Here is a 27,571-nt window from a genome sequence, read left to right on the forward strand (position 1 = left end):
GGCCTTGGCGTGGATGTATAGGGTGTTTTGCTCTTCAGACCCCATTCTGGACCTCCATGGTCCTCACCCTCTTCTAGAAAGAGCATTTCAGTTTCCTTTGGGAAACATTCTTCCCCCATTCTGTACATTTAGTTGGGATGGAGCTGACCTGTTCCTTTGCTCTCTCTGGGCATTGGCTCCTGATCTAGCATGGGAGCCACAGAGGTTGGGCCAATGAGATTCAAGCCTGGGATCTGTGCTTGAATTCCAGGAAGTAGGTCTTCTTCTTCAGTTGGGATTGCTGACAGGGAGTTGCTATATGAAGAAAGTCAGCTGAGGGATACAGAAAGACCAAGCCCTGAGAACACTGCTGGTGCTCCTGGATCCAGCCCAACCTGAATTCCAGATACCTCTGAGTTATTCAATTACTGTGATCCAATAAATATCTTTATAGCTTAAATACTCCATGCTTCAAATTGACTTCTGCTTGATAGCAGCTATTAATAATGAGCTTCACATAGCTATAGTTTCTAGGAAAAGCGCAAAGAGAAAGAGCTGTGGGCCAAAAGTCAAGGCCATGTATTTTAGTTCTAAGGAGGGCATGTATTGCATGGGGCACTGGTATTATATGCAAACAATGAATCATGGAACACTACATCAAAAAATAATGATGTACTATATGGTGACTAACATAACACAATAAAATAAAACAAAAGGGGCGCCTGGGTGGCTCAGTGGGTTAAAGCCTCTGCCTTCGGCTCAGGTCATGATCCCAGGGTTGTGGGATCGAGACCCGCATCGGGCTCTCTGCTCAGCGGGGAGCCTGCCTCCCCTTCTTTCTCTGCCTGCCTCTCTGCCTACTTGTGATCTCTGTCAAATAAATAAATAAAATAAAATAAAACAAAACAAAATGAATACCCTGACTATATCACCTCCCTGTGCCTCAGTTACTCTGTCTGCAAAATGGGGGCCACATTCTTATTCTTCTGGGTTCTCAATAATTCTCTGACTTCCAAGTTTATTGCTGAAGCCAAGATTTCTCTTTGGAGCTTTAGACCTACAAACATGATTGCCCTCTGGGATCTTTTTCCTCAACATTTTCCTCTTTCATTGTTCTTCCCTTTATTAGATGCAGATGGTACTTTGTGCTAGGAAACTCTAGCTGTCCTCGGATATCCACTCTTTTTTTCTCCCTCCAGAATAACAGAATTCCTGAATGTCAAAGGGGCATGTGACTGGACTACATTTCCCAGACTCCCTTGCAGCTACATGCAGCCACATGATCAAGTTTCAGCCAAAGGGGTGTGAACAGAAATGCTATAGAGAGATTCTGAGTCTGGCCCTTAACAGAGCAGGGGACAAATAAAAATAAAGTAAAATAAAGAGGGGTTAATTCTCTTTTTCCTGTTCCCCATTCCCACTGACTGGAACATACACATGGGGGCGAGCTAGGTTTTATCTTGCCAGCGAGGGTGATGTTCTGGATGGCAGAGGACAAGTAGGGCCTCGGTGCCTCGTGCTGTGTAGCAGCCCTACCAGCTTGAGCTGCGGACACCTGCACTGTTATGAGGGAGAAATAAATGGTCTTGTATAAGCCATGGTTATTTTGGGTCTTTCTTGGGGTGCTTGGCTTTTGCAAATTAAAAAAACAAAACAAAACACCTCATTCCTCACCTAGGGGAGAGCTGGAGAAGGGAGTGGTGAATTCTAGAATTGGAGTGAATATGGCACAGGGGACTTGGATGCTCCAAGAGCTTCTCATCTCAGTTTTCCCTGGGCATCCTGGGGGCTCCCGGGGAGGCAAGCGAGCCTGAAATATGACTCTTATTCTCTCCTGGGTGATCTTACTCTCTCTGGGCCTCAGTTTCTCCTTCTGTACTACGGAGACTATCTGAGCATGGTGATCTCCTAGGTCCTTCCAACTGTGACCTTCTGTGGTTCTGAAATTCTAAGACAGTTGGAACTCAGATGCCAGTGGGGCCAGGATGCTCCCATAAGTGGGTTAAACAGGCCAAGTGGGGGCTGTGGTTGGGCTGCAGAGCGGACACCCCTCCCCCCCCACCCACTGAGGCCAGTCACTACTCAGCTCCCGTTGATTGCTGCCACATGAGAATGTAGGATGGCCAGATTTTCTAATTTTTCAAGAAGAGCTGGAAATCTGGATTGTTTTGGTCTCTGCAATCTCCTGATTTTTAAATGTTGGCGACAAATTCACATTTTTTCAAATACTCTAGGGGCCAAACAAAAATGTCTGCAGGCTGAATTTGGTCGTTGGCCATCAGCTAGGCATTTTTTGTTTTGATACTATTTCCCTTCCTTCCTTCCTTCAACAAATATTTATTTGAAGCCTTCTAAGCGGGGGGTACTGTTCTATGCACTGGGAATAAAGCAATGAACAAAACAGGGCAAAAAATGTGCCTGTCATCATGTAGCTTTCATTCCAGCAGATCGTCCTGACTTACTCATGTAACAAATATTTATTGAGCAATTCTGGCCCAGGCACCGTTTGGCTGGGTAGGTAAAAAAGTGTTCACAACCCCTGCCCTCATGGTACGTATAGCCTAGAAGGGAGATAGACGGTGAGTGCATAATAGAGATGAAAAACACAGTAATAGCGAGAGTTGCAATTTAGATAAAGGGGAGTGGTTAGCTAAGTGCTCTTGAAGGAAGCTACATTTAAAATGGGAACTGGAAGTAAGATTTCATCTAGTAAAAGAACATGCTAGAACATTCTAGATTACAGCAGAGGCTTCCGGTGTCCCTGTTTCCCATATCCCCTCAGCCGTGTCCGTTCCTGTACACGCAGAGGCTTTCAGTTGTGAGCACTGTGCTCTATGGCATTCTTGGGGCAGGCCAGAAGTGCAGGGAGGTAACAATCCAGCAGAAGCCCTCAGCCTATGATGGAAGGGAAGATGCAAATACATATCCCAGTATCCTCACTCGTCGGTGGTCCACTCGGAGGTATGTCCTACAGAGTCTCCCAGGGGCCCCAGGGACCTACAGTGGTTAACAAATTTATGCAACGTGTATTGGCCACCTCCCCTCCCCCGTCTCTTTCCCACTCTACACCTGGTGCGTCCTGGGAGAAACCCAGCAGAGATTCGAGAGAATGTGGCCAACTTTGAGAACAGAAAGTAATTTAGGATGAGTAGCGGGAAACGGGGCTGCAGAGGGGGGCAGGAGTTAGCCCATGAAGGGCCTTGGGAGGCTGGGATTAGCGTTTGTCCACGGAGAAGCCAGTGACCATTTTCCAGCAGGGAAGTGACATGACTCCCCTGGGCCTGGGCTGTGGGACGAGCCCTCTGTAGGCAGCTGTAAAGGGCAAGGTCCACAGCTGGTGGTGGAGGTGGCTCGGATTAGGTGGTTGGATTAGGATTGGAGAGAGGATCACGTGGCACGGGCTCAGAAAGGCTCTCTGGGCTTTGTCCCTGTCTTGAGGATGCCCAAAGTTCGGTTTCAGAAATGGTGGTGACACAGACACAAAGACCATCGCCGAGATTACACAGCCTTCCACAATCCCCGAGAGCCCAGCTGTTGCACGCAGCTGTAGGACCTCAGAGTGGGCTACCTCTAAAGGCGAGAAGGGGGAAGGCATGCGTTTTAGGGGGTGGGGGCTTTACCGGGGGTGGTTAGAAAAGCCCTGACACCCAGACTAGCAGGTAACTCCCTATGGCAGCCCTTTTGGGATGGCCCCACTTTTTGCAATGCCTGCCAAGTCCACTCTGGTCTTTTTCGCAGCTCTGGACTCTGCCATCCTTTACCAAAGCTGTGCTCTGTCCAAGATCGCACGCCGGATTTCCCACAGGCACTGCTAGACATATTAACGGTGTCCCTACGTGGCAAGAGATTTCTGCACCACCGACACCATTTTTATATTCTTTACAACATAATGGCAGATGATAAATCTATCTTGCTAATTACACATCCAGCTTGTTATAACCCCCATAAAAAACACGAGCAGCTGGAAAAGCCATGAGGTGATGTCAAATCATATTTCTGGTCTCTAAACAGAAACAGAAATATTTTCCAGGCGCTGGTGAGTCTCATGGTTCCTACCCATGCGTGGAAGCAGCTGCCGACAGGTCGCTTGCCTTGGAGATGACAGCTTGCCTGTTCTCTAAAGCTCTGCCTCGACACCCCCACCCGTCTCCCCAAAGAGACGGCCCCCACATGTGGTTTGCTGGGAAGCCAGCGGAGAGAATGCAGAGAACCGGCAGGCTGTGGGTGTGAGCAGCTGGGTTCACTTTTGCACGATGAAGGTGGATTCTTCCATTCACCACCGCTCAGCTGATAACATTTGCCCCAAATCCTAACTGGAGGGTTCCCTGTCATACTTTGTCCACGATACGTTTGCAAAGCTGTTGCAAAGGTCCACGCTGGAACGGACAAGATGCCTCCCCCTCATCTCAGAAAAACGGAAGGAAAATGGAATTCATCTGCCGGAGAGACTAAGATAAACAACAGGGAACTAGAAAAATACTTTACCTCGTTTTTTAAGCTAAGATTACTGTTTTTGGCTGCCATGTATCCTCGCCCTCTTAGGAGGGAGACAGCCAAAGACTCTGAACTTAGATCCCATCAAGTGAACGGTGAACACTTCATGTGTTGGAAGGAAGGCATGGGGGACGACAGAAGAGGAAGCTAATTAAATTTTCACATGTTTAGGGAACATTCCATAGGAGCTCTCAAACCCAGACTGACCTAGAGGGGCAGCTTTTGTTGGAGAAGCCGCCTCATAAACTGCCCCCACAATTCCCAGGACAAACCAGCTGGACAGACCGTCATATTGAAAAACAAACAAACAAACAAACAAACAAAAAAAGAGACAAAGAGAGAAGAGACAAAATGGATTCTTACCTTCCCATATCTGGACGCGAAAGTCCCGGTGAGTAAGGAGTGAAAAATAATTATCGTCTCATCCAAATCCCACACGAACACACGCTGTGATGAAAGAAAGGAAGAGAATGGAGACAAATGGACTCGCTTGCTTCTGACTTAATGTCTGCAGAAATTAATTCCCCGGGAGGAGAAAGAAATCTTGAAAAACATTATCTTTAAGTTATAAAACATGTGACTCACTGATGTGTCACTGGGTCCCCATCCAACCTTAGCCGTGTAAAGTGTATTCTGATGGCCAATTTTGGGCTCCTATCAACCCAGAGATGCCAGAACCAAGAAGCCTGTTCTTGCCTTCCACATAAAAGCTCAAAAATGGAGGAGCTCAGGCCAAAAACAACAATAAAAATCATATAACTCATTTGAAAAAATGAAGTACTACCTTTTTTGCATTCACCACTCACCGTAAGCCCAACTACTTCTCAATACTCCTGTTTTTTAGTAATGACTTCTTTGCTTACCAGTTTGCCAACTTTAGATAACAGCTTTTGACTGAGCAATGCAAAAGATGAGAGTTTAACTCATTTCTCTAGGACTTTACATTTTTCACATATGTGAGCCCCACTAGTTCCAAGACCATCCACTCTGGACACTCTCCCCGGCTGAAACAGTGAATCTGCCATGGAAGACTCTGGCTGTTGGTGTCCCCACCCCCTCCCCAACCTCCTCCTCACTCTCATCTGAGCAGCGTTAGCCTTCCTTTCCCACCGCCAAAGTGGATAGACCACATTTCCTTCCAGGGCTGTACTTCCATCTTCTGTGCTCCGTCTAGATGTTGGCTTTCAAAGTTGGTGACCAGTAACGAGCACCCACATCTTGTGATTATGTTTCACTGCAGAGGCAAGGAAACTGCTGGGATTTTGCTTCCTTCTCTGCATGTCCAGTGTCCTAACCCCTGAGCCACTTTCAGGAGACCATTCCTCCCACTAAGGTCACGTCCTTTCCTGTGCTCCTTCTCAATTAAAATCATGCCATATCCTGGTTTGTTCACATAGGAGCCATACCTGTCTGGAATAACATTTTGTTTTTGCAGGAGTTTATTAATTGATTTAATTCTTTTCTTGTTTCCAAGGATGTGACTTTATCAGAATCTTTAATTTGGCCACACCCTCCGTATCAAAGATGTTCCTCCTCAGTGACAGAATGTTCCAATGTGGACTGGATCATCTTCAGGCTTGCTGAAGAGCTAGTAGCACCTTGAGATGTCCTTTTACTGCATTTCCAGATGAGATCCACTGTTTCCTGGATCCCAAGGCTCTCTCTTGGTCTTATCTTTCTTTCTTTCTTTCTTTTTTTTTTTTTTAAAGATTTTATTTATTTGAGAGAGAGCAAGGGAGCACAGGCGCGAGGGGGGAAAGGAGTGCAAGTGGGGAGATGCAGAACAGGAGGGAGAGGGACAAGCAAACTCTGCACTGAGTATAGAGCCCATCTTGGGGCTCGATCCCAGGCACACGAGATCATGACTTGAGCTGAAACCAAGAGCTGGATGCTTAACCAACTGAGCCATCTAGGTCCCCTCTTTCTTGCTTTTCTTGTTTTACCTGAGTACATCCTTAAGCTGCTTCTTCTGAAAGGGTGCTTAGAAAATAGAATTCCTACATATCTGATCTATTTTGATTTTCCTCTGTGATACCTCTGGGTACAGAATTCCAATCGGAAAATCATGCCCTCCAGAGGTTGGAAAGCACTCCTCCATTAGCTTGACACTCAGTGTGACTAGTGAGAAGTGTGTTGTCTCACTGATCTTCAGTCCTATGTAGGTTTTGCTTTTTTTCGCCTTTTGGACACTTTAGGATCTTTATATTTGCAAAGCTCAAGTTCCATGAGGATAGACCCAGCTGTGGTCTTTTGGCATTCATACTACTCAGTACCTCGCATTTTCAATCTTATTTTTTAAAAAGATTTCCCCCCACCTTTTTCACTGTTTCCTCTTGCTGGAATTCCCAACAGTCAAATTAGATCCATTTTTTTGATGGATTGATGGATAAGGCTTATGCTCAAAAAAATATATTCTCTATAATTTTGTCTTTTTGATCTGTGTTCTGGGAAGTTTCTTAAACATTTCCTCCCAACCCTTCCATTAAACTTCTGATTCTGTCATTTTAAAAATTTCCAGTGACTCTTACTTTGTCTCTGAGTTATGTCCTTCCCAAGAGCCTCCATTTCTTATTTTATGGATGCAAGAGCCCCTTTGGATCCTTATACGAAAACCAATCAGAATTTTCCTACATTCCTGTTTCTTAAATTACCTTTCACTTGTCCTATTACCTTATCCTGGCCTTATTTTTCACATTGTTGGTTTTCCTCGTTTTCCTGGTGATCAGCGTGTTTAAGAGGAAGGGGCCTGACTGATCGTATGTGTAGCTGGTGTTGGAGGCAGAGGCCAAGGTCATGTACTCAGTCTGCCATCTTGAATGGGCCACCCTGGAAACTTCTCTGGAGGTGAATGGCTGTACTTACACATGGGCCTTTGCCATGCTTTTAACAGTAAAGGGAAGGGTGGTCTGTAGGAGAAAAAGGTCAGTTAGTACAGGGGTCTTCAAAGCAATCGGAAGATCTGAGTGTTATTTCATGAGTTTTTGGGTCTAGTTATAGTTACGGGTGTGTATGTGCTGGGTCATGGTAGTAAGTGTAGTTCTTATTAAGGGTCACGGTAAATAAAGAAAAAGTTTTTTTAAGGAGAGCTTCTGGGTTTCAGTATGCTAAGTCCTAGTTTATCTGAACTAACTCAGTTGGATCGGTGAAACTGAGAAATTTTGGTAAGGGAATTTTAAAAAATCAGTCAATATGTTCAAATTGGATGCAGACTCCATTTAGTGATCTACTACATTCCCTCAGAAGAACATTTGTCTCCCTCCCCTGCCCTAGATCTGCTGTGGGTAGGTTCCTGGTAGCTATTCTGCAGGTGACCCTACTCCTTAGCCCACCGCGGTCTGGGCCAGGGAAAGCCCTTCATCCCAACTGAGTCAGAGGTCTTTCCTTGGAAACTTGAAATCGGAACCTAGAAAGCCATTCCTCATCTTTGAGGTGCTGTTGGCAGCCACATGCTCTGAAGGACGGGGAGGGCCAGTCTCCGGGGAAGAGAGGGATGGAAGATGGAAAGACCACCCCGCGCACTTCCAGGACCTGGTTTCAGTCAGGGGCAGAGCGAGGCTGGAGGAGGGTGGAGCCCAGGAATCAGGGCGCGCCTGCGCTGAAAAGATACCATGGCTGGTCGGGGATTCTAGCACCTTCGCTGTGCCACGTGGGGAGAGAAGGGGTAAACACACTTCCTTGCCCTGTGTACCTCCTGGTTCCAGGATCTGGCTGACATTCCCCTGTCCCCTGCCCTGGGGTTCTACGAGAATCTCGGTATCCCTAAAATAACTTCTGCTTTTTCACTTAAGCTAGCTCAAGTTGGTTTCTGGCACCTGCAGTCAAGGGATTGTAACTAATCTACAGTCAGAATTTCTCTCCTTTCCACTTCTCTGCATAACTTCTCTCTCGTGGGCTTCCGTCATTAGCAACACGGCCAAAGACTTAGGAGGTGCGACCGGGGCAAACCCTCCACGCTGACATTAAGCACGGAAGTGAAACACAGCTCACACCTTTTCAACTGTTCTTGCCCAGTGGTTCTTTCCTCTGGAATCCAGAAGCAGAGGTTTCCAGAATGATAGAGCCCCGCAATCCCAGACTTCCATGCACTCCCGCTGCCTTCTCAGTTCAGCAGAAAATGTCTCTCAATGTCTATCCCCACCCCTACCAAGAGCAGGAGCCACGTTAAGTGACTGAATAATGAAAAAAAAAGGCATTAATGTATGTGCTGCTCTTGGTGATTTCCTTAGATCTGCCACTCGAAGCTGCAGGAAATCCTCAGGGACAGGGGAGGCAGAAAAAACAAAGACAACCTGAGGCAAACGAATTTTCTTCTAGCCTTTTGCAAAGACCTAATCCTGCTGAGGGGATGGTGTAAAGTCTTCTTGGTGTTGGAAGGAGAGGCCTTCAAGAATTAGAGGAAAAGTGAGAATAAATCCTTTGGCCTGAGAGCCATCCCATGAGCAGTGGGGACTCTGGCTCTGTGGCAGGTACCCAGGGAGGCAGGCTCTCAGCGAGGATGGCTGCTGGTCTACCTCAGGAGGCCGACCAAGGGAAGGACACGAGCACGGTATTCAAAATATTTAACACCTTCTGGGAAAGCTGGAACAGACACTGGCCATAAGCAAGCACGTAAAAACCCTGCCAGTGAACACCAGCTAACTAGTACAGCTCTACTAGTGAACACAGGCTAAGTCTCAAAAGCCCTGGGGCTGGCATTTGTTTTTGGGTGCCTGGCATCCATCCCTGCCCAATAGGAGGTAAACAGGTAAATAGGGTAAAGAAAACCCGTTCTGAGCTGTCTCGGTGGATCTGTCAATCAAGGGCAAGCCTGAGCCAGGCCAGAGGGCTGCTGTCTCCTTGGCGTTGGACACTGAGTTGAGTGGAGCTAGCATCTCACACTTACTCTCCGGTGGGGGCAGCTTCCTCGAGGTTCCCGAGATCGCTCAGCTCGGCCTCTGCTACTGTTCTTTCTAGCTTTGGTCTGATGACTTTCTCTCCATGTTGCTCCCTTTCTGTAGATTCCGTTTTCTTAAGTAACCAGAACTGGTTTCTGTTGTTTACAACTGAAGGATTGTATCTCATCCTCCAAGGTTCCCATTTTCAACAAGGATTTCTACGCCCAGCGTATGGCACAGAAACCCAGAAGTCCAGACCCTGGCTGGACTCTCCTTGACCACAGTGGGTACTGACAGCCGGGAAGGGAGCAGCTACTATCCCAGTCCTGGACACGAGAGGCTCTGTGTCTTGTGAGACCACTTGAGCCCTGAGATTCTCATATAATTCTGGGGGCAAGAGACCCCAATAATGAGGTGGGGTTTCTTTCTATCTTTCTTCTTCTTCTTTTTAAAGATTTTATTTATTTATTTGACAGACAGAGACCACAAGTAGGCAGAGAGGCAGGCAGAGAGAGAGCAGGAAGCAGGCTCCCCTCTGAGCAGAGAGCCTGATGCGGGGCTCAATCCCAGGACCCTAGGACCTGAGCCAAAGGCAGAGGCTTTAACCCACTGAGCCACCCAGGCGCCCAAGGTGGGGTTTCTTAACCACCCTGATGGGATGGGGACTCAAGAGTCAAAATTACATCGACTTTAATTAAGGAGATGATGAAAATGACATTTCTTAGCACATGTGAGTTTGCGGGCTGAGCCTCATAGTTCCTGCATACGTTGTGCGGGGCTATGAACACAGATGGGATACGCCTTTGGATCTCTTGGCATGGACCCAGACTTTGCCAATACTGCCCATATACCCATAGCGCACTCAAGCCAACAGATGTGCCCTCCTGTATTTCTGCCTTTGGTGAAGACGTATGAACTAACGAAGATGCCCATTTTTCCTCCCTAGATGTCGATGGGTTGCTTCGGTCTGTTTTCTGGAGGATCCGTTTTGCCTCTGTCCCCACTAGTAACCTTCCCCCTTCTCTCATGCATGTGGTTCTTTTTTGTTTGGGAAAATGTCAGTGCTTGACCAATAATCCCACACTTGCTTTATTACGATAAAGATTGGCACATCCCTCAGACCAGCCGCTCTTAGCCTGGGCTGCGCGATGGAAATCCCTTGGGGAGTTTTAAAATGCTGATGCCTTTGTCCCTCCCTCAATGAACTGGGTTTCACTGATCTGGGGTGCAGCTTGAGAATGAAGGCTCTCAGTGCTCCCCAGGAGATTCGAAGGTGCAGCTCAGGTTGTGAGCTAGTGCCCAAGAACTCCCTCGAAATGTGTATTTAATTAGTGTGTGATGGGGCCTGGGCACCTGCATTTGAAAAAGCATCCCAGGTGACACTCATAGGTAGCCAGGGTTAAGAACCCTCTAACCCAGCTGGGAAAGCCCACTGCCCACGGGTGTCTTTACCAGGGCCTCTCAAAGCGTGGTCCTCAACCCTGTGGCATCAGCATGTTCCGGGGACTTGGTGGAAATGCAATTCTCAGCACCCCACCCTGCCCCCCAATCTACCAAATTGGAAACTCTGGGTTGCGGCCCAGCCGCCTGGGTTTTCACGGGCCTCCAGGTGATTCTACTACTGCCTATGCTTGAGAACCGGTGTTTTTCGTTCTTTGCTATCTCCAGGGTCACTCTCCCTAGCCTGGTCTGTCAACAGTGCTTCCTTATGGTCAACAGAATTCTTTACCTTCCCATCAAGCATCCTTTCCTCTGCTACGGAGCTTTGTGGACACAAAGGGCCATTCTCCCCTGTGTGCGTGGACAGAACTCTTCCCCGCCACACTCCTGTTCCGGCCGCAGGTGGAGATTACATTGCCCAAGCCCGAAAGGCAGTCTGGAGTTACCTCGATCTCACTGTCCCCTGCTGGGGAGGGGTCGCTGCTCCGCTTGGAGCGGCCTCGGAGCTTCCCGTCGGAGGCCCGGGGCGGCCGGTCCATGTCTCCCTCTTTTGCCGGCGTGGAGGGTCCGTTGTGCGTGTTATATTCACCTGGTGCAGGAAACAGAAGTGTGGACATATCAGAAGCTCGGCTGAGTGTCTCCTCCCAGGAAAATATCTCCCGACCGGAACCAAGTCCACAGTTCTAGGCCCCAGGGGCGGCACAGAAGGCAAAGATCTCATGGGATCAGAACTGCTCCGGACGGTCCCTCTGGCTGCCTGCTCATAACCATTCCCTCCTGGAGCAAGGGCTCATTGAGCAGGCAAAGTCCCAGGCCCTGCTTCTCACACACCTTAACTTCTAGAGGGAGGAGAGGGGCCTTAGGCAAACAAGTGAGTATCTAACAGACTAGGCGAGGACATGTTACAAATGGGATGCAGGCGGGGAGTGCTGGGAGGTTACTAACTGCTCCGGGGCTAGTCAGGGAGGGCCTCACGGGTAAGGGGACACCTGAGGGGAGATCTAGGGCAGGGAGGATGGGTCGCTGGGGGAACTGTAGGGATAGGGAGCAGAGTTTTATGTTTGCAACTCTATATCCCAAAGCCTGAGAATCCCCAGCCAAACAGAAGGAAGAAAATCAGTATTTAAAAGGAGAGGGGCAGCAAACTTTTCTTTTTTCTTTTTTTTTTAAGATTTTATTTATTAGGGCGCCTGGGTGGCTCAGTGGGTTAAGCCGCTGCCTTCGGCTCAGGTCATGATCTCAGGGTCCTGCGATCGAGTCCCGCATTGGGCTCTCTGCTCAGCAGGGAGCCTGCCTCCCAATCTCTCTCTCTGCCTGCCTCTCTGCCTACTTGTGATCTCTGTCTGTCAAATAAACAAATAAAATCTTTAAAAAAAAAAGATTTTATTTATTATTTGACAGAGAGAGACATAGTGAGAGAGGGAACACAAGCAGGGGGAGTGGGAGAGGGAGAAGCAGACACCCCGCTGAGCAGGGAGCCCAATGCGGGGCTCGATCCCAGGACCCTGAGATCATGACCCGGGCTGAAGGCAGAGGCTTAACCCACTGGGCCACCCAGGTGCCCCTGTGCTGTGTTTTTAAGCACGGAAGTTTGAAATACATGGCTTTTTATCAGAGTCTATTGTCTTTATTGAACTTGTAAAGTAGGATGACATTCATCAGTATTACCCTGGACATTAATGTTAGAGGCAGAAGCGAAGTCTGGGCCAGTCCCCATTGCTAGAGTAACAGAAGCCTGCAACGGCACGAAACCATGGAGGGCACCCCATCCCGCTCTCTCATTTCACAGCTGCTGGGATTAGTTCCTAAATGTATCCTGAGGACTTCATCTCTCCTTCCATAATTGCCAGTTCTTGGATCATAAGGAGGGAAATGCTTTTGTCTAAAACTACTTGGCAATGGACTGATTTTCTTCCCTACCCTGGAAGGACGATTTCCCTCCAAAACCCAAGGGACTGAACTTGGTTTACTTAATATTTCTAAAACTTCTTAGCAGACTAAGGACATAATAAGAAAAGGCTTGGTTTTGCGTTGTCAGGACTGCGGGGCCATCTCCAACTCCCCAGCATTTTCAGGACACAGCATGAGAGATTCCCAAATATCCATCTTGCCAAGACTTTCTTCTGGACGGCGGGGAAGAGGCGGTAGAGAAATTCACAGATGTTTAAGAGTCGTAGATAAGGTTTATCCTGATTCATATGGTAGTTCTGAGGCTATGGGGGCTTAGAAAACATGTTGATCCCATCAAAACCCAGGAAAATATTATTTAAAAAGGGAGATAGACCAGGCATCTAAGAAATGTCTAAATAAGATGTGGGGGAAGCCAATATACGGAGTCTCCCAAGGCGCCTGCATGGCTAAACGTCTGTCTTCGGCTCGGGTTCTGATCTCAGGGTCCTGGGACTGAGCCTCCCAAAGGTACGGGCTCCTTGCTCAACAGGGAGCCTGCTTCTCCCTCTCCCTTTGCCCCTCCTCCCCGCCCCTTCCCACATAAGCTCTCTCTCTCCCTCTGCTCTCTCTCTCAAATAAATAAAATCTTAAAATCTTTTTTTTTTTTTTAAAGATTTTATTTATTTATTTGAAAGAGAGGCAATGAGAGAGAGCATGAGCGAGGAGAAGGTCAGAGGGAGAAACAGACTCCCCGTGGAGCCGGGAGCCCGATGCGGGACTCGATCCCGGGACTCCGAGATCATGACCTGAGCTGAAAGCAGTCGTCCAACCAACTGAGCCACCCAGGTGCCCCAAAATCTTAAAATCTTAAAATCTCCCTTCCCACCTCTGAAAGCAGCCCTTTCCCCAACCTTTTACATTCTTGAGAATGAAGTGCCAGGATTCAAAGTTCATGGTCAAAGGTACAGAGGTTAAGCAATTTACGTAAACCTTCTTTGGGGTCATTTCACTCTTTTTCTTTCTCCTTCCTTACACTTTTACATGACTTCCAAGAGTTTTCTTGTAAACCCTCTGTGATCTCTTCCTCCCGTCCCACTCCTCAGGTGACCACTGATACACGTTCTCTCATTAGAAATTAGTTTGCTTTTTCCAGATTTTAAATAAATGAAATCAGGCAGTATGTATTCTTTTTTGTCTGGCTTCTTCCAGCCAGAATAACTGTTTTGTGATTCGATCCATGTTGTCACGTATATGGACAGACCATTCCTTCCTGTTGCCGAGCACGATTCTATCGCATGGATATACCACCCTCCGTCTGTTCACCTGTGGACGAACATTTTGATTGATTCCAGTTCTGGGATGGAATGAAGCTGCTGTGAACATTCACACATCGATGCTGGTATGCATGTAAGCTTTCTTTTCACCAGCGTGATTACAAGGTCAGGTGGTGAGTCTATGTTTGACTTTTTAAGAAACTGCTAAATGGTTTTCCAAAGTGGTTATACCATTTCACACTCCCACCAGAGGGGTAAGAGACTTCTAGTTTGCTCCACATCACTGCCAACCTTTGGTATGGTCCATCTTCACAACTACAGTTATTCTAAGAGGTACGCATTGTGGATTTGATTTGGACTTCTCTAGTAACTAACGATCAGCATCTTGATTATGTACTTTTTTTTTTTTTTTTTGCTGTCCCTGTGTCTTCTTTGGTAAAGTGTCTGCTCAAATATTTTGCCCATTTCATTACTGAGTTGTTTGTTTTCTTAGTCTTGGGTTTTGAGAATTCCTTATATATTACATGCATGTGATGGTTAATCTTGTGTGTCAAGTTGATGGGCGGGTAAAGCATTATTTCTGGGTGTGTCTATTTGGGTGTCTCCAGAAGAGATTAGCATTTGAATCAGTAGACTGAGAATAGATCTGCTCTCACCAGTGTGGGGGAGAGGTGCATCACCCATTCCACTGAGGGCCCACATAGAACAAAAAGGCAGAGAAAAGGCAAATTATCTTTCTTCTTGAGTGGAAATGTCCATCCTTGCCTGCCTCCGACATTGGAGCTCCTGGTTCTCAGGCCTTCTGACTCAGACTAAATTGCACTACCGGCTTTCCTGGCTCTCCGGCCTGCTGGAGGTGGATCATGGGATTTGCTGATCTGAGCCATTTCTTACAATAAATCTCCTCTTATCTCTCTCTCCTGCTCTCTCTCTCTCTCTCTCTCTCTCTATCTTACTGGTTTCTTTGGAGAACTCTAATACAACATACTTTCTCAGATACATGCTTTGCAATTATTTTTTTTTTCCCAGACTGTGTCTTTTCTTTTCATTCTCCTAACAGTGTCTTTCAAAGAGCAACTGTTTTAAAATTTTGTGAAGCCAATTTATATAATTTATGTTCTTTTTGGATGTTTTGGTGTCTTATATTAGAACTGTTTGCCTAGCCCAAAGTCACAAAGACTTTCTCCTGTTTTCCTTAGAAGTTTTATGGTTTTATGTTTACGTCTATGGTCTATTCTATGTTAACTTTTTTATATCATGTGAGATATGGACTGAAGTAGAGTTTTTCTGAATATAGAGATATCCAATTGTTCCAGAATCTTTTGTTGAGAAGACTGTCCTTTCTCCACTGAATTGTCTTGAAATTTTATCAAAAATCACTTGTCCGGGGCACCTGGGTGGCTAAGTGGGTTAAGCCTCTGCCTTCGGCTCGGGTCATGATCTCAGGGTCTTGGGATCGAGCCCTGCATCGGGCTCTCTGCTCAGCAGGGAGCCTGCTTCCCTCTCTCTCTCTCTCTCTCTGCCTGCCTCTCTGCCTACTTGTGATCTCTGTCTGTCAAATAAATAAATAAAATCTTTAAAAAAAAGATCACTTGTCCGAATACATGTGCATTTATTTCTGCATTCTTTATTCTGGTACCTTGATCTACTTGTCTATCTTTATGCCATGATTGTCTTGTCTCCCATCTTGCCATGATTACTATGGCTCTGTAATAAGTCTTAAAATCAGGTTGTGTTAGCCTTCCAACTTTGTTTTTCTGTATCAGAGCTACTGAGGCTATTCTAAGTCCTTTGTTTCTCCCTGTGAAGTTCAGAATCAGCTTGCCAATCTCTACAGAAAAGAGTGGGATGTTGACAGAGACTATGTTAAATACATAAATTAATTAGTAGAGAACTGACATCTTTTTTTAAAAAAGATTTTTATTATTTATTCAACAGACAGAGACACAGTGAGAGAGGGAACACAAGCAGGGGGAGTGGGAGAGGGAGAAGCAGGCTTCCTGCTGAGCAGGGAGCCCAATGCAGGGCTTGATCCCAGGACCCTGGGATCATGACCTGAGCTGAAGGCAGATGCTTAATGACTGAGCACCCCAGGCGTCCCAGAGAACTGACACCTTAATAATATTAAGTCCTCTGAGCTGTGAGCCCTTTACCTTTACTAAAGTCTTCACTTCTTTCAGTAGTGCTTTGTAGTTTTAAATGTACAACTCTTGTACAACTTTTGTTAGATTTATTTAATAGCACTGAATATGAAATGAAATAAAGTGAAATAGCATTGAAATGAAAGTATCCAATTTTTTTGATAGTACTATAAATGGTCTTTAAAACTATCTTATTTTCAGGTGCCTGGGAGGTATAGTCAATTAAGTGTCCAACTCTTGGTTTTGGCTCAGGTCATGGTCTTACAGTCTTGAGATCAACCTTCACAGCCAGATCCATGCTTAGCACAGAGTTTGCTTAAGTTTCTCTCTCCCTCTGCCCCTCCCCCGTGCTTTCTCTTAAATAAATAAATAACTCTTTTAAAAAATCTGTCCGATTTCCTATGGCTTGTTATTACTACATAGAAATACAGTTGATTTTTATATCTTCACCTAGTACTCTGAAACATTGCTAAACTCATTTTTTAGTTTCAGCTTTTTAATAAATTCTATTAATTTTCTACATATGTGACTGTATCATTTTATTTCTTTTCCCTTTATAGAGTTTTGCTTCTTTTCCAATATGGAGAACTTAATTTATTTTTCTTGCCTTATTGCACTGGCTAGAGTCTCCAGTACAATGGTGACTAGAATTGGTAAGAGTAGCCATCTTTGTCTTGCTTCTGATCTTGGGGAGTAGCTGTAGGTTTTTTGCAGCTATCTTATTTTAGTCATCTTGGGCTTCTATGACAAAAATGTCACAGACTGGGTGGCTTACACAGCAAAGATTTATTTCCCAAATTTCTGGAGGCTGGGAACTCTAAGATCAGGGCACTGGCCAATTTTATTCCTAGTCAGAATCTTCTTCCTGGTTTTCAGATGGATGCCTTCTTGTTATATCCACACAGGGTGGAGAGAGAGAGAGATATTCTCTCTCTTGTGTCCCTTCTTATAATGACATTAACCCCATTCATGAGGGCTCCACCATCATTAGCTAATTACTTCTCAGAGACTCCACCTCCAAATACCATCACTTCGGGGATTAGGATGTCAACATATGAATCTGAAGGGAAACACACACATTCAGTCCGTAGCATGTCTTTTTCTAATAAAGTGTGCCCTTCTATTCCTAACTTGGAATTTTTATCAGGAACAGATGATAAATTTTGTTAAATGCTTTCTTTGCATCTATTTTGATGACCTTTTTTTTTCTTTCCAGTTAATTAATTATGGCAAATTATGTTGATTTTCAAATTTTAAACCAACTTTGCATCTTTGGGACAAATCCCACTTGGTCATAATATATTATTCTTCTTTCATATATTGCTGGATTTGAATGGTAACATTTGTTTAGAAATTTTTACCTACAATTATTGGGGTTATTGGTCTATAGTTTCCTTTCCTTTTTTTTTTTTTTTTAAGATTTTATTTATTTGAGAGAGAGAGAGAGCAATCACAGGAGACAGGGGAAGGTAAGAGGGAGAAGCTGACTCCCGGCTGAGCAGGGACCCTAATGCCGGGATTGATCCTGGGACTCCAGGCCCATGACCTGAGCTGAAGGCAGATGCTTAAATGACTGAGCCACCCACATACCACTAGTTTCCTTTTCTTATAATGTTTTTATCTAGTTTTGGCATCAGGGTCATGCTGGCCTCATAGAATGAGTTGGGAAGTATTCTTTCCTCTTCAATTTTCTTAAAAACATTTGTAGAATTGACAGCTTTTACTTAAATGTTTAGTAATCTTAATCAGTGAGGCCATCAGGGCCTGTTGATTTTGTGGGAAGATTTCTAACAAAAAATTCAATTAATTTAATAGATGTAGGCTTATTAAATATATAGATCTGTTTAGGTCAGCTATTCCTTCTTGAGGGAGTTTTGGAAGTTTTTGTCCTATAAGGACTTTGTCCATTTCATCTAAGTTGTTAAATTCATTGGTATGATGTTGTTCACAAAATTGCATTATTGTCTTTAAATATCTGTAGGGTCTATAGTGATGTTACCACTCTCATTTTATTGGTAATTTATATCTTCTCTCTTTTTTCTGTATCAGCCTATCTAAAGTTTTATCAGCTTTATCTTCTCAAAGAATCAGCTTTTGGTTTCATTGATTTTGTCTCTCATTTTTCTTCTTTCAGTTTTCATTGATTTCCACTCTGATCTTCGTTTCCCTTCTTCTTCTTAGAGTGTAATTTGCTCCTCTTTTTCTAGGTTCTTAAGGGGAAAGATGAGGTGTTTGGCTTACAATTTTTCTTCTTTTTAACACAGGCATTTGTACTATAAATTTCCCCTTTATGTACTGCTTTTGTGACATTCTACAAATTTTGACATGTTGTGTTTTAATTTTTAAGTTCAAAATATTTTTACATTTTCTTTTGTTTATTTCTTTGACCCATGGTATATTAATCAGGATTCTCCCAAGAAACAGAACCAATAGGATGCATGTAAAAAAAAATATATATATATATATGTAAATATATATATTTATATATATATTTTTTATTATAGGAATTGGCTCATGCAATTATAGAAGTCAGGAAGTCGGGGCACCCGGGTGGCTCAGTGGGTTAAGCCTCTGCCTTCAGCTCAGGTCATGGTCTCAGGGTCCTGGGTTCAAGTCCCGCATCGGGCTCTCTGCTCAGCAGGGAACCTGCTTCCCCCTTTCTCTCTGCCTGCCTTTCTGCCTACTTGTGATCTCTCTCTCTCTGTCAAAGAAATAAATAAAATCTTAAAACAAAAAAAAGAAGTCAGGAAGTCCCACAATCCAGTGTTTGCAAGCTGGAAAAGCAAGAAGGCCAATGGTATAATTTATTCTGAGGCTGAAGGCCTGACAACTGGGGGTAGGGGGAGTCTGGAGGAGTTGGGCCGCACCAGTATAAGTCCTGGAATCCAAAGGCATGAGAATCAGGAGCTCCAAAGTCTATCCGATTATCTTTTTAGATAATCTGCATCATACTGAAAAGTCTGAAAAGAGCCCTTAAGCAACCACTACTAATTCGTTTTTTCTCTTGAGTAACATTATATGTTCAGATTTTGCCCTCTACCTCAGCGAATTACCCTGCAATCATCTGTAAATTGTTGGGACTTCTTATAATTGTTAATGCACATCTATGCAGGCTGGGCTAGGAGCCGGGGTGGAGAAGGCATCAGGATACTGTATCCAGGCCATGCAGAGAGGGAACACGATCTATTGGTAATGTATAAACCTCTTGGGGCTCTGGAATTTGGAACCAACCACTCAAGGAGATCCTGGAGAATTTCAAAAGTGGAGTTTTTATGGGAAATTTTCAGAGAGTGCATGCGTGTGTACACATGTGCACACGTGCTTGCTTACGTGCCCTTCATTTATAACAGACACTGGGGAAAAGAGGCGAGAGACCTCAGTTACAGCTGACAACTATTTATGTCATTAGATTTTATGTGAGCTTGTTAGACACACAATAAAAACCATCTCAACCACTTATTGTTGAACCTTAGACCAAGGGATAAATGAAGAACAGGGGGACATAATAAAGAAAAATTTCAAAGAGATACAATGGACCTTCATGTTTGCTCTTGATAGAGAACAAAGATAACCTTTCCGCATATCCCAAAGTCTTAGGAAGTAAGTCTTGGGGATCCAGTTCCAAATTATACATAGAAGGTGGCATCCACTTAAGGATTTCCTGCTTATATCTCCTCTCTGAAGCCAGTTGGAGTGGCCCCACTCTGAAAACCAGGATGGTCAAAGATAATTTAGTACCATGACAAAGAAAAGTTTTTTAAACTTTGTACCCTTCAAAGAAAGCAATTTAGAAGTTGTTACCTAGGTACTATGAATTCATTAAATACTGTAATGAAGTCACAATGACGGAAATCAATGCTCAAGCCCTAAACTTCCTTAAAAATTGGCTTAAAAGGGCATCTGCATGGCTCAGTCAGTCAAGCATCTGACTCTTGATCTCAGCTCAAGTCTTAATCTCAGGGTCATGAGTTCGAGCCCTGCACTGGTCTCCACTCTGGACATGGAGCCTACTTAAACAAAACTGACTTAAAAATGCCTGGCCATCTTATCTCCATTTGTCACCAAACTAAGGATAGTTAACTTGTCCCCAGCAATGTGCCAGCAACCTCAGGAACAGAAGAAGTTAGTCTCCACTACTGTTCTTTTCCTAACCATCAACCAGTATTTGTTGAAGGAATGGCCACACACTGTCATGTTGGCTTAGCTTCTACAAGCCCCAGAATATCTGTGGGTTCTGAAAAACCCACTGAAAAGGAAAGAGAACAAAACGCAATGATATCTACTTTACATGTGGGCATTCTAATTTATTGCTATCATGTCATTTAATGATAAGCCTAAACCATCTCATAGAAGATCTGTGCATAGCAGTTCTCCAAGAGTTTGTACACTGGATGAATGAACCCACAGGCTCTGAGTTAGTCGCACAGGGATGTACATCACCCAGGGGTCAGGACACGGATGCTCCCGTATGTTGCTCCAACCCTAATCACGGGTTGTGGATACTTGTTTCTTTGGCCCACCCACTGTCTCTTTTGTCTTCCCCTGGGTAGGGGTTGGGTGGTGATGACCCAACTCTAGCTCCTGCTGTGGGCATGAGACCCAGGTCTGCTGTCTCATCCCAGCATTCTATCCACAGCCACAGAGACTGGTGTGAGGATAGGTATGGGACCTAAGCTGGGCCAACAGAAGCATGCCTGGGACCTCTCCAGGGGCTGTTAGGAAGGAGGAAATCTCTCTGAGGGGTAGATAAGCAGGCAGGACTGAATCCTGGAGCAGCCAGTGACTATCTTTGCCACCATAATGGGAAAACCTGTTTGAGAGTGAAATGAACCCAGGAAAATGAAGAGCCAGAGGAATAAATAGACTGAGGCCCCAAATTATCATCTGAACCCCTGGACCCAGCCTGGAATCCCTATACTTCTTGATTACGTATGTTTAAAAATTCCGTTTTTGGGGACACCTGGGTGGCTCACTTGGTTGAGCGTCCGATTGTTGGTTTTGGCTCAGGTCATGATTTCGTGGTGGTGAAATTGAGCCCTGTGTCCGTCTCAATGGGAGTCTGCTTGAGATTCTCTCTCCCTTTACCCTTCCCATGCTCGTGTGTGCACCCTCTCTCTAAAATGAATAAATCAATCTTAAAAAATTCATTTTTTTGCTTGAACTTTTGAGTTGCATCTTCTATCTTTTGAGGTCAAAAAGTCCTGACCAATAAAAGGGATACCTCTTTTTAAAAAAGATTTTATTTATTTATTCGAGAGAGAGAGAGAAGGGGCGCATGTGCGCAGAAGCAGGGGGTGGCAGGGGAGAAGGAGAAGTAGACTCCCCACTGAGCAGGGAGCCTGACGCAGGGTTTGATCCCAGGACCCTGGGATCATGACCTGGGCCAAAGACAAATGTTTAACTGACTGAGCCACCCAGGCACCCCAATAGAAGGGATTTATAAAGCTGTTGTGCTATTGAAAACATACACATGAGGACTTTTTAAAAGATTCTAGAATTCTCAGTGACAGAACCAAGGTTTGATGCTCCCGCCCCTCTGTTCCGAAATGGGTTTTAGATAACATAATCTCAGCTATGTGTGGCTACTAAATATCCAGGAGCACTGGTTCTGGAGCCCAACAGGCGTGGGTTCAAATCCCTGTTCCACCCACTAGCAAATTACTTACTACTCTGATCTTCATTGTTCTTATCTGGAAAAGAGAAAAGTACCTAAAAGCCAGTTTTTGTGAGGATTGTGACTTTCCTTATCATCACTTGTAATTATTTATGTGATTATTTAATTCCTGTCTATAAGAATCAAGTCGATGTTGCACTATATTTTATTTCTTAAACTAGGGAGTGCCTGGAAATCGGCATGTGCTTTATGAATATTTGTTGAATCAATACACAAATGAGTGAAATGAGGAGACCACAAGATATGTGCTTGGCACATTGCAGATGGGCAACAAATACCGGTTTCCCTTCCTTGAGGACTAGGGCTCACCAACTCCAGTGCCCCCACGGGCCAGGTGGGTAATGAACTTGATGTACATTGGCCAGATGTGGAATCATGTGTGCCCTGTCTGCATGGGGCAGACATGACTCAGCCAGCCAAATGTCGTCACTTAGGAAGGGAGACCTAAGGGACCAGGTCCAGATTTGCTTTTGAGAGAAGACCAGATCTACTCTCAAGGCAAAGTAGAAATGAGAATTTTTAGTTAAAAATTTTAAACATGGGTACAGTTAAAGACACACACATAGAGAGAGGTCAACCAAATATATCCGAGGTCTGGATTTAGCTCTTGGGTGACCGGTTCGTTACAACTGGGACCCATGTCTGGTCTATCCTTCCTATGAGAGCTCAGATCATAGCCAATAATAACCACGAGACAGCGACTATACTTACCGCCAAGCAACTCAGAACTCTGGCTGGGGACGCTGTGAGATGCCTCCTGGAGGACGTAGGTGGAAGTCGAGAGGGGAGAAGGGCAGATGCTGCTGGCCGGGACGTAAGGAGGGCTGTAGGACGAGCTGTAATACTGGGAATACTGGCTCTGGGGGAAGCCAGGATAGGAAGGATAGTCCTAGAAAGGGAAACACACAGGGTTTTTAGTGAAGAAGCCTGTCTGAGCCTTCTGTCTGGCCCAGTCACAGGCTGACAGCGGTGAGGGGCCTCATGGGTGGGTCTCCTGTATCTGTCTCCATCCCTCCCACTAGAACAAAAGCTCCATGAGGGTAGGGACTTGCCCCAGATGCAGACCCCGAGACAAGGAGGCAAGTGCAAGTACTTGGGAGGTGAAAGAGACCCCAGTTGGGGGATGGGGAAGTGCGACAGGAAAGGGAAGAAGTAAAAGCAGCCAGTCTGGGGGCTTTTAAGTGGGGACTGGAGGGAAGTCCCCTGGGAAACACTGGGATGGTATAAAACATCCTCAGGACGATCTTTCCCAGGGGCAAGGGAGCTGGGACGTCCATCCACCATCTCCAGCTAGGCTTTGTTTGAGAGCTGCTCTCAGCGGTCTTCATTCCCTGGCCCTTCCCTCTTGCCCCGTGCTCTGGTCCTAGGGAATCCCCAGCAGGTGCACCCTGAAGGATGTGGGTGTGGCTCTGTTGGTGTCTGCCTTGACTGCTGTTATATCCCTAGCATCTGGAACAGTGCCATGCAGGGAGGGGAACTCAATAAATACTAGTTAAATCAATGAACCAATGAATGAGTTATAAGGACCACATACACACATACCCAGGAGACTGGGTGACATTTTAAGTTCACGGGAGGTACAAATACAGCAACACCTATACAGCATTAGGGATCCAGAATCTTCTATGAGGAAATCTCAGAGATCAAATCAAAGAATGCCAATCCCCTTTTGACCAAGTTTTGCTTAACCCAGCCTGATATTCCAAGTCTCCCACTGTAGTCATTGTTTCAAATATTCTTTTTTTTACTTATTCTTTTTATTTATTAACATATAATGTATTTGCCCCAGGGGTGCAGGTCTGTGAATCACCAGGTTTACACACTTCACAGCACTCACCATATCACATACCCTCCCCAACCTCCATCACCCAACTCACCCTATCCCTACTTCCTCTTCCTCCAGCAACCCTCAGTTTGTTTCATGAGATTAAGAGTCTTTACGGTTTGTCTCCCTCCTGATCCCATCTTGTTTCATTTTTTCTCTCCCCTCCCCCCACGACCCCCAGCCCTACCTCTCCAATATTCTGCCCCACCACCACCATAAACCAATGCTTCTCAAGCCCTGTGAAAACTCATGGGAAGTTCAGCTTCCTGGACCCCCACCCCAGCTCTACAAAATTGGAATTTCTGGAGGTGGCATTTAGGGAATCTGCTTTTGACAAGCTCCTCTTGGTGAAATGAGCAGACACCCAGAGTGAAGAACCACACATTAAAAAGGACTGTTGTATTCATGAGTATTTTATCCATGTACATAGTATACTCGGAATAATACAGAAATACAGAGACTATCTCCCAGTCTTCCAAGGTTTAAATCATTTAGATTCTTTAGCTCACTGAAGAAGATGTAGTGCATTCCTCCTATTTAAGCGTTAAATATTCCATAAAGCCCACCTACTCTGTGGTAATTTTGTTTTAATGCCAGCCTGAAAGCATGTTTGAAATAACTGTTTTGAAATAGTTTTGTTTTGAAATAATTTTAGACTTAATAGAAGAGATGCACAAATAGGACAGAGTTCCCCCTCTCATTCTTAATTTACTAAGTGGAAAACAAGACAAACTATTGGCCAGTGTTCATCTTTACAGGGTTGACCTGGTGTGATTGAACAAGCATTTATAAAACCCCTACTGTGTGCTGGGCACTTGGCCCTAGAACGCAGAGGTGAAGATGATGGAGCCTCACGCTTGAGAAGGTCAAAAGAGCACGAGCATTTGCATTTCATACATGCTAGATTCAACAGTCATGGGCATTTCAGGGTCAGGCAAGATGTTATATATAATATCGCTTGTGTCATCTTGGAAACCCGCTAGTAATTCCAATTTCTCTATCTCTACCCTGTATCTTTCTGATGCTCTTTTTGTGCACAATCTGACTCCTGTGGTCACTAAATCCAGGGCATCAGAGACTGCATTTCTGGTGGGGTTGTGGGTGGGAGTGGACTCTCGGGGTGCCCTTATTTAAGGGGGCTATTTAAGGAAACAGAATACAAGCGGTGGGGAGCGACGTCTACCTGGTGCACACTTCCGAATCCAGCTGCATTGGTCAGGCCATTTGCTCCTTGGTAGATCCCCGCCGTGCCTGCAGGAAGAAGGAATGGGTACAGATGAGGCTTCTTACAGTCAGAGAGGGACGTGGAGGAGAAAGATGCGGCAGACAGGTGGGCTCTTTGAGGGCTGACAACCTGGGATGGAACCTGTGACCTTGGCAGGTTACCAAACCTCTCTGCTGCTCAGTTCTGTCAGTTCATGAATTAAAATAAGTAACTCTGCCATCAAAGGGTTGTGGTGAGCAATAAATGAGATCGTGTATGCAATAAAGATTCTGGTTCTCAAGAGTTATGTTTCAAAAATATTTATTTAAAAATTGTGGGAAGCCAGGACGCCTGGGTGGCTCAGTCGGTTAAGTGTCCGCCTTTGGCTCAGGTCATGATCCTAGAGCCCTGGGATCGAGCCCCGCATTGGGCTCCCTGCTCAGCTGGGAGTCCGCTTGTCCCTCTCTGCTCTGCTCATGCTGTCTCTCTCTTAAATAAATAAATAACATCTTTAAAATAATTGTGGTAAGCATCCATGACATAAAACTTAACTGTTTTAACTATTTCTAACCACACAGTTGAGTGACATTCGGTACATTTGTGTTGTTGTGTGACCGTCTCCACCTTCCATACCCAGAATTCTTTTCATCTTGCAAAACTGTGTTGTGTCCCCATTAAATAATAACTCCCCATTCCTCCCCTCCCCCTGCCCCAGGCCTCTACCATTCTACTTTCTCTACGAATGTGACTATTCTAGGAGCTGCACATAAGCGGAATCACATAGTACTTGTCCTCTTGTGATTGGCTTATTTCATTTAGCATCACGTCTTCGAGTTTTGTCCACATTGCAGCAGGTGCCAGCATAACATTCCATTGTACCATACACTACATTTAAAAAAAGTGGTTTTTTTTATTTTTTAAAGATTTTATGTATTCATTTGCCAGAGAGAGAGTTCACAAGTAGGCAGACAGGTAGGCAGAGAGAGAGGAGGAAGCAGGCTCCCCGCTGAGCAGAGAGCCTGATGTGGGGCTCGATCCCAGGACCGACATCATGACCTGGGCAGAGGACACTTGGATTGCCTCCATTTCTTGGCTATCCCCAATAATACTATTATTAAAAAAAAAAAAGATTTTATTTATTTATTCGACAGAGAGAGGCGGGAAAAGCAGGGGAAGTGGTGCAGGGAGCCCGACGTGGGGCTCGATCCCAGGACCCTGGGATCATGACCTGAGCCGAAGGCAGATGTTTAACCCACTGAGCCACCCAGGAGCCCCATAGTTAGAACCATATACCACATTTTGTTTATCCATTCGTCTGTCAATGGACACTTGGATTGCTTCCATTTTTTGGCTATCATGAATAATGCTGTTATGAATATGGGGATACAAATGGCTTTTTTAGACCCTTCTTTCAAGTCTTTTGGGTAGATACCCAGAAGTAGAATTACTGGATATGATCATTTGCTTTTTCAATTTTTTGAGGAACCACTTACTGTTGTTTCCAGCATTCTATCATTTTACATTCCCACCAACAGTGCACAGGGATCCAAATTCTCCACATCCTTGTCAACTCTTCCTCCCTTCCTTTTCTTTCTTTTTTTGATAGTAACCATTCTAAGGGGTATAGGTGGTAACTGAGTAAACTGGATAAAGGCACAAAAGGACTTTTGCCCTCTGAGCCTCAGTTGCCCCATCTGTAAAATGGGAATAAAAATGACACTTCTACTATTAGTACAAGAAAATGCGATTTACTGAATGAATGAGTGAATGGTGCGTGGGGTGTCACTGAAGACTGGGTGGTCAGGCAAGGCCTCTCTGAGGTGACACTGGAGTGGACACGTGCCAGCGATGGACACAGCCTGGGAAAGGAGTGTTCACGCACGCTGAGGGCACAGATCCTAAGCAAGGATTCGCTTGGCAAGTGAGAAAGGCAAGGCCAATGAGGCAGGAGCCCAGGGAGGGAAGAGGGCAGTTGCAGGAAGAGCCATGGTGAACTTGTGTGTTTCAGGTGTCGTTCTGAGCTCTTCCTGGACAAACTGAGGCCCAGAAAAGTTAAGGGACGTACCGAAGGGAGCACAGAGAGTAAGTGACAGCTGCTGGGGCGGGAACCGGGCAGTCTGACTTGAGTTTTCAACACCCCTCTGTGCTGCTGTTGCTGCTGCTTTATAAACTGTTCTTTTGGGGGTTATAACTTATATACTATACAATTCCTCCACTGGGGTCAGTTGGATGATTTTTAGAGTAAATCCGTATAATTGTGCGCCCGTTACCACAGTGCGGTTTCAGAACATTTCCATCTCCCCCAAAGTTCCCTTGTGCCTCTCTGCAGTCATCCCCTACCCCCGCCCCCAGCATCAGGCAGCTAAGCCACTGCTGATTCTGGAGTTTCACCTTTTCTAGAAATTTCATAGAAGTGGGATCAGAAGAGATGTACTTGTTTCTGGCCTCCTCCTTCCGCATAAGGCTACAGAAGCCCATCCATGGACCAGAAGTTCATTGCTTCTCATTGCTGAATTGTACTGAGTGTGGGGATGCACCGCATCCAAGTTGGGGCTATTCCAGATAAAGAGGCTCTAACCATTTCATATGAGTCCTTGTGTGCATATATGTTTTCATTCCCCTTGGGCACATCCCAGGGAGTAGGAGCATGAAATCATGTGGCAAGAGTATGTTTTCCTTTTTAAAAACACAGTTAAAGTGTCTTCTGAGTGGCTGTACCACTTCACGAACCTACTAGCAGTGTATGAGACTTCTGTTTTTTTCAGCACTTGGTATT

The 27,571-nt window shown here is 45.2% G+C and overlaps 1 protein-coding gene across 4 annotated transcripts in view; it reads right to left on the minus strand.

Annotated features, from left to right (window-relative positions):
* EYA2 (EYA transcriptional coactivator and phosphatase 2) overlaps positions 1–27,571 on the minus strand; it is a 269,733-nt gene that overhangs the window by 80,243 nt on the left and 161,919 nt on the right. For all 4 annotated transcript variants that reach the window (XM_032838579.1, XM_032838580.1, XM_032838582.1 and 1 more), the window contains exons 6-9: positions 24,775–24,842; positions 22,478–22,655; positions 11,234–11,376; positions 4,837–4,920 (exon numbers count right to left, since the gene is read on the minus strand). In XM_032838579.1, coding sequence (XP_032694470.1) covers positions 4,837–4,920; positions 11,234–11,376; positions 22,478–22,655; positions 24,775–24,842 — 473 coding nt within the window. The remainder of the gene's footprint in view (positions 1–4,836; positions 4,921–11,233; positions 11,377–22,477; positions 22,656–24,774; positions 24,843–27,571) is intronic.

The sequence above is a fragment of the Lontra canadensis genome, unplaced genomic scaffold, assembly GCF_010015895.1.
Source record: "Lontra canadensis isolate GAN:19392208 unplaced genomic scaffold, GSC_riverotter_1.0 scaffold105, whole genome shotgun sequence".
Classification (NCBI taxonomy): domain Eukaryota; kingdom Metazoa; phylum Chordata; class Mammalia; order Carnivora; family Mustelidae; genus Lontra; species Lontra canadensis.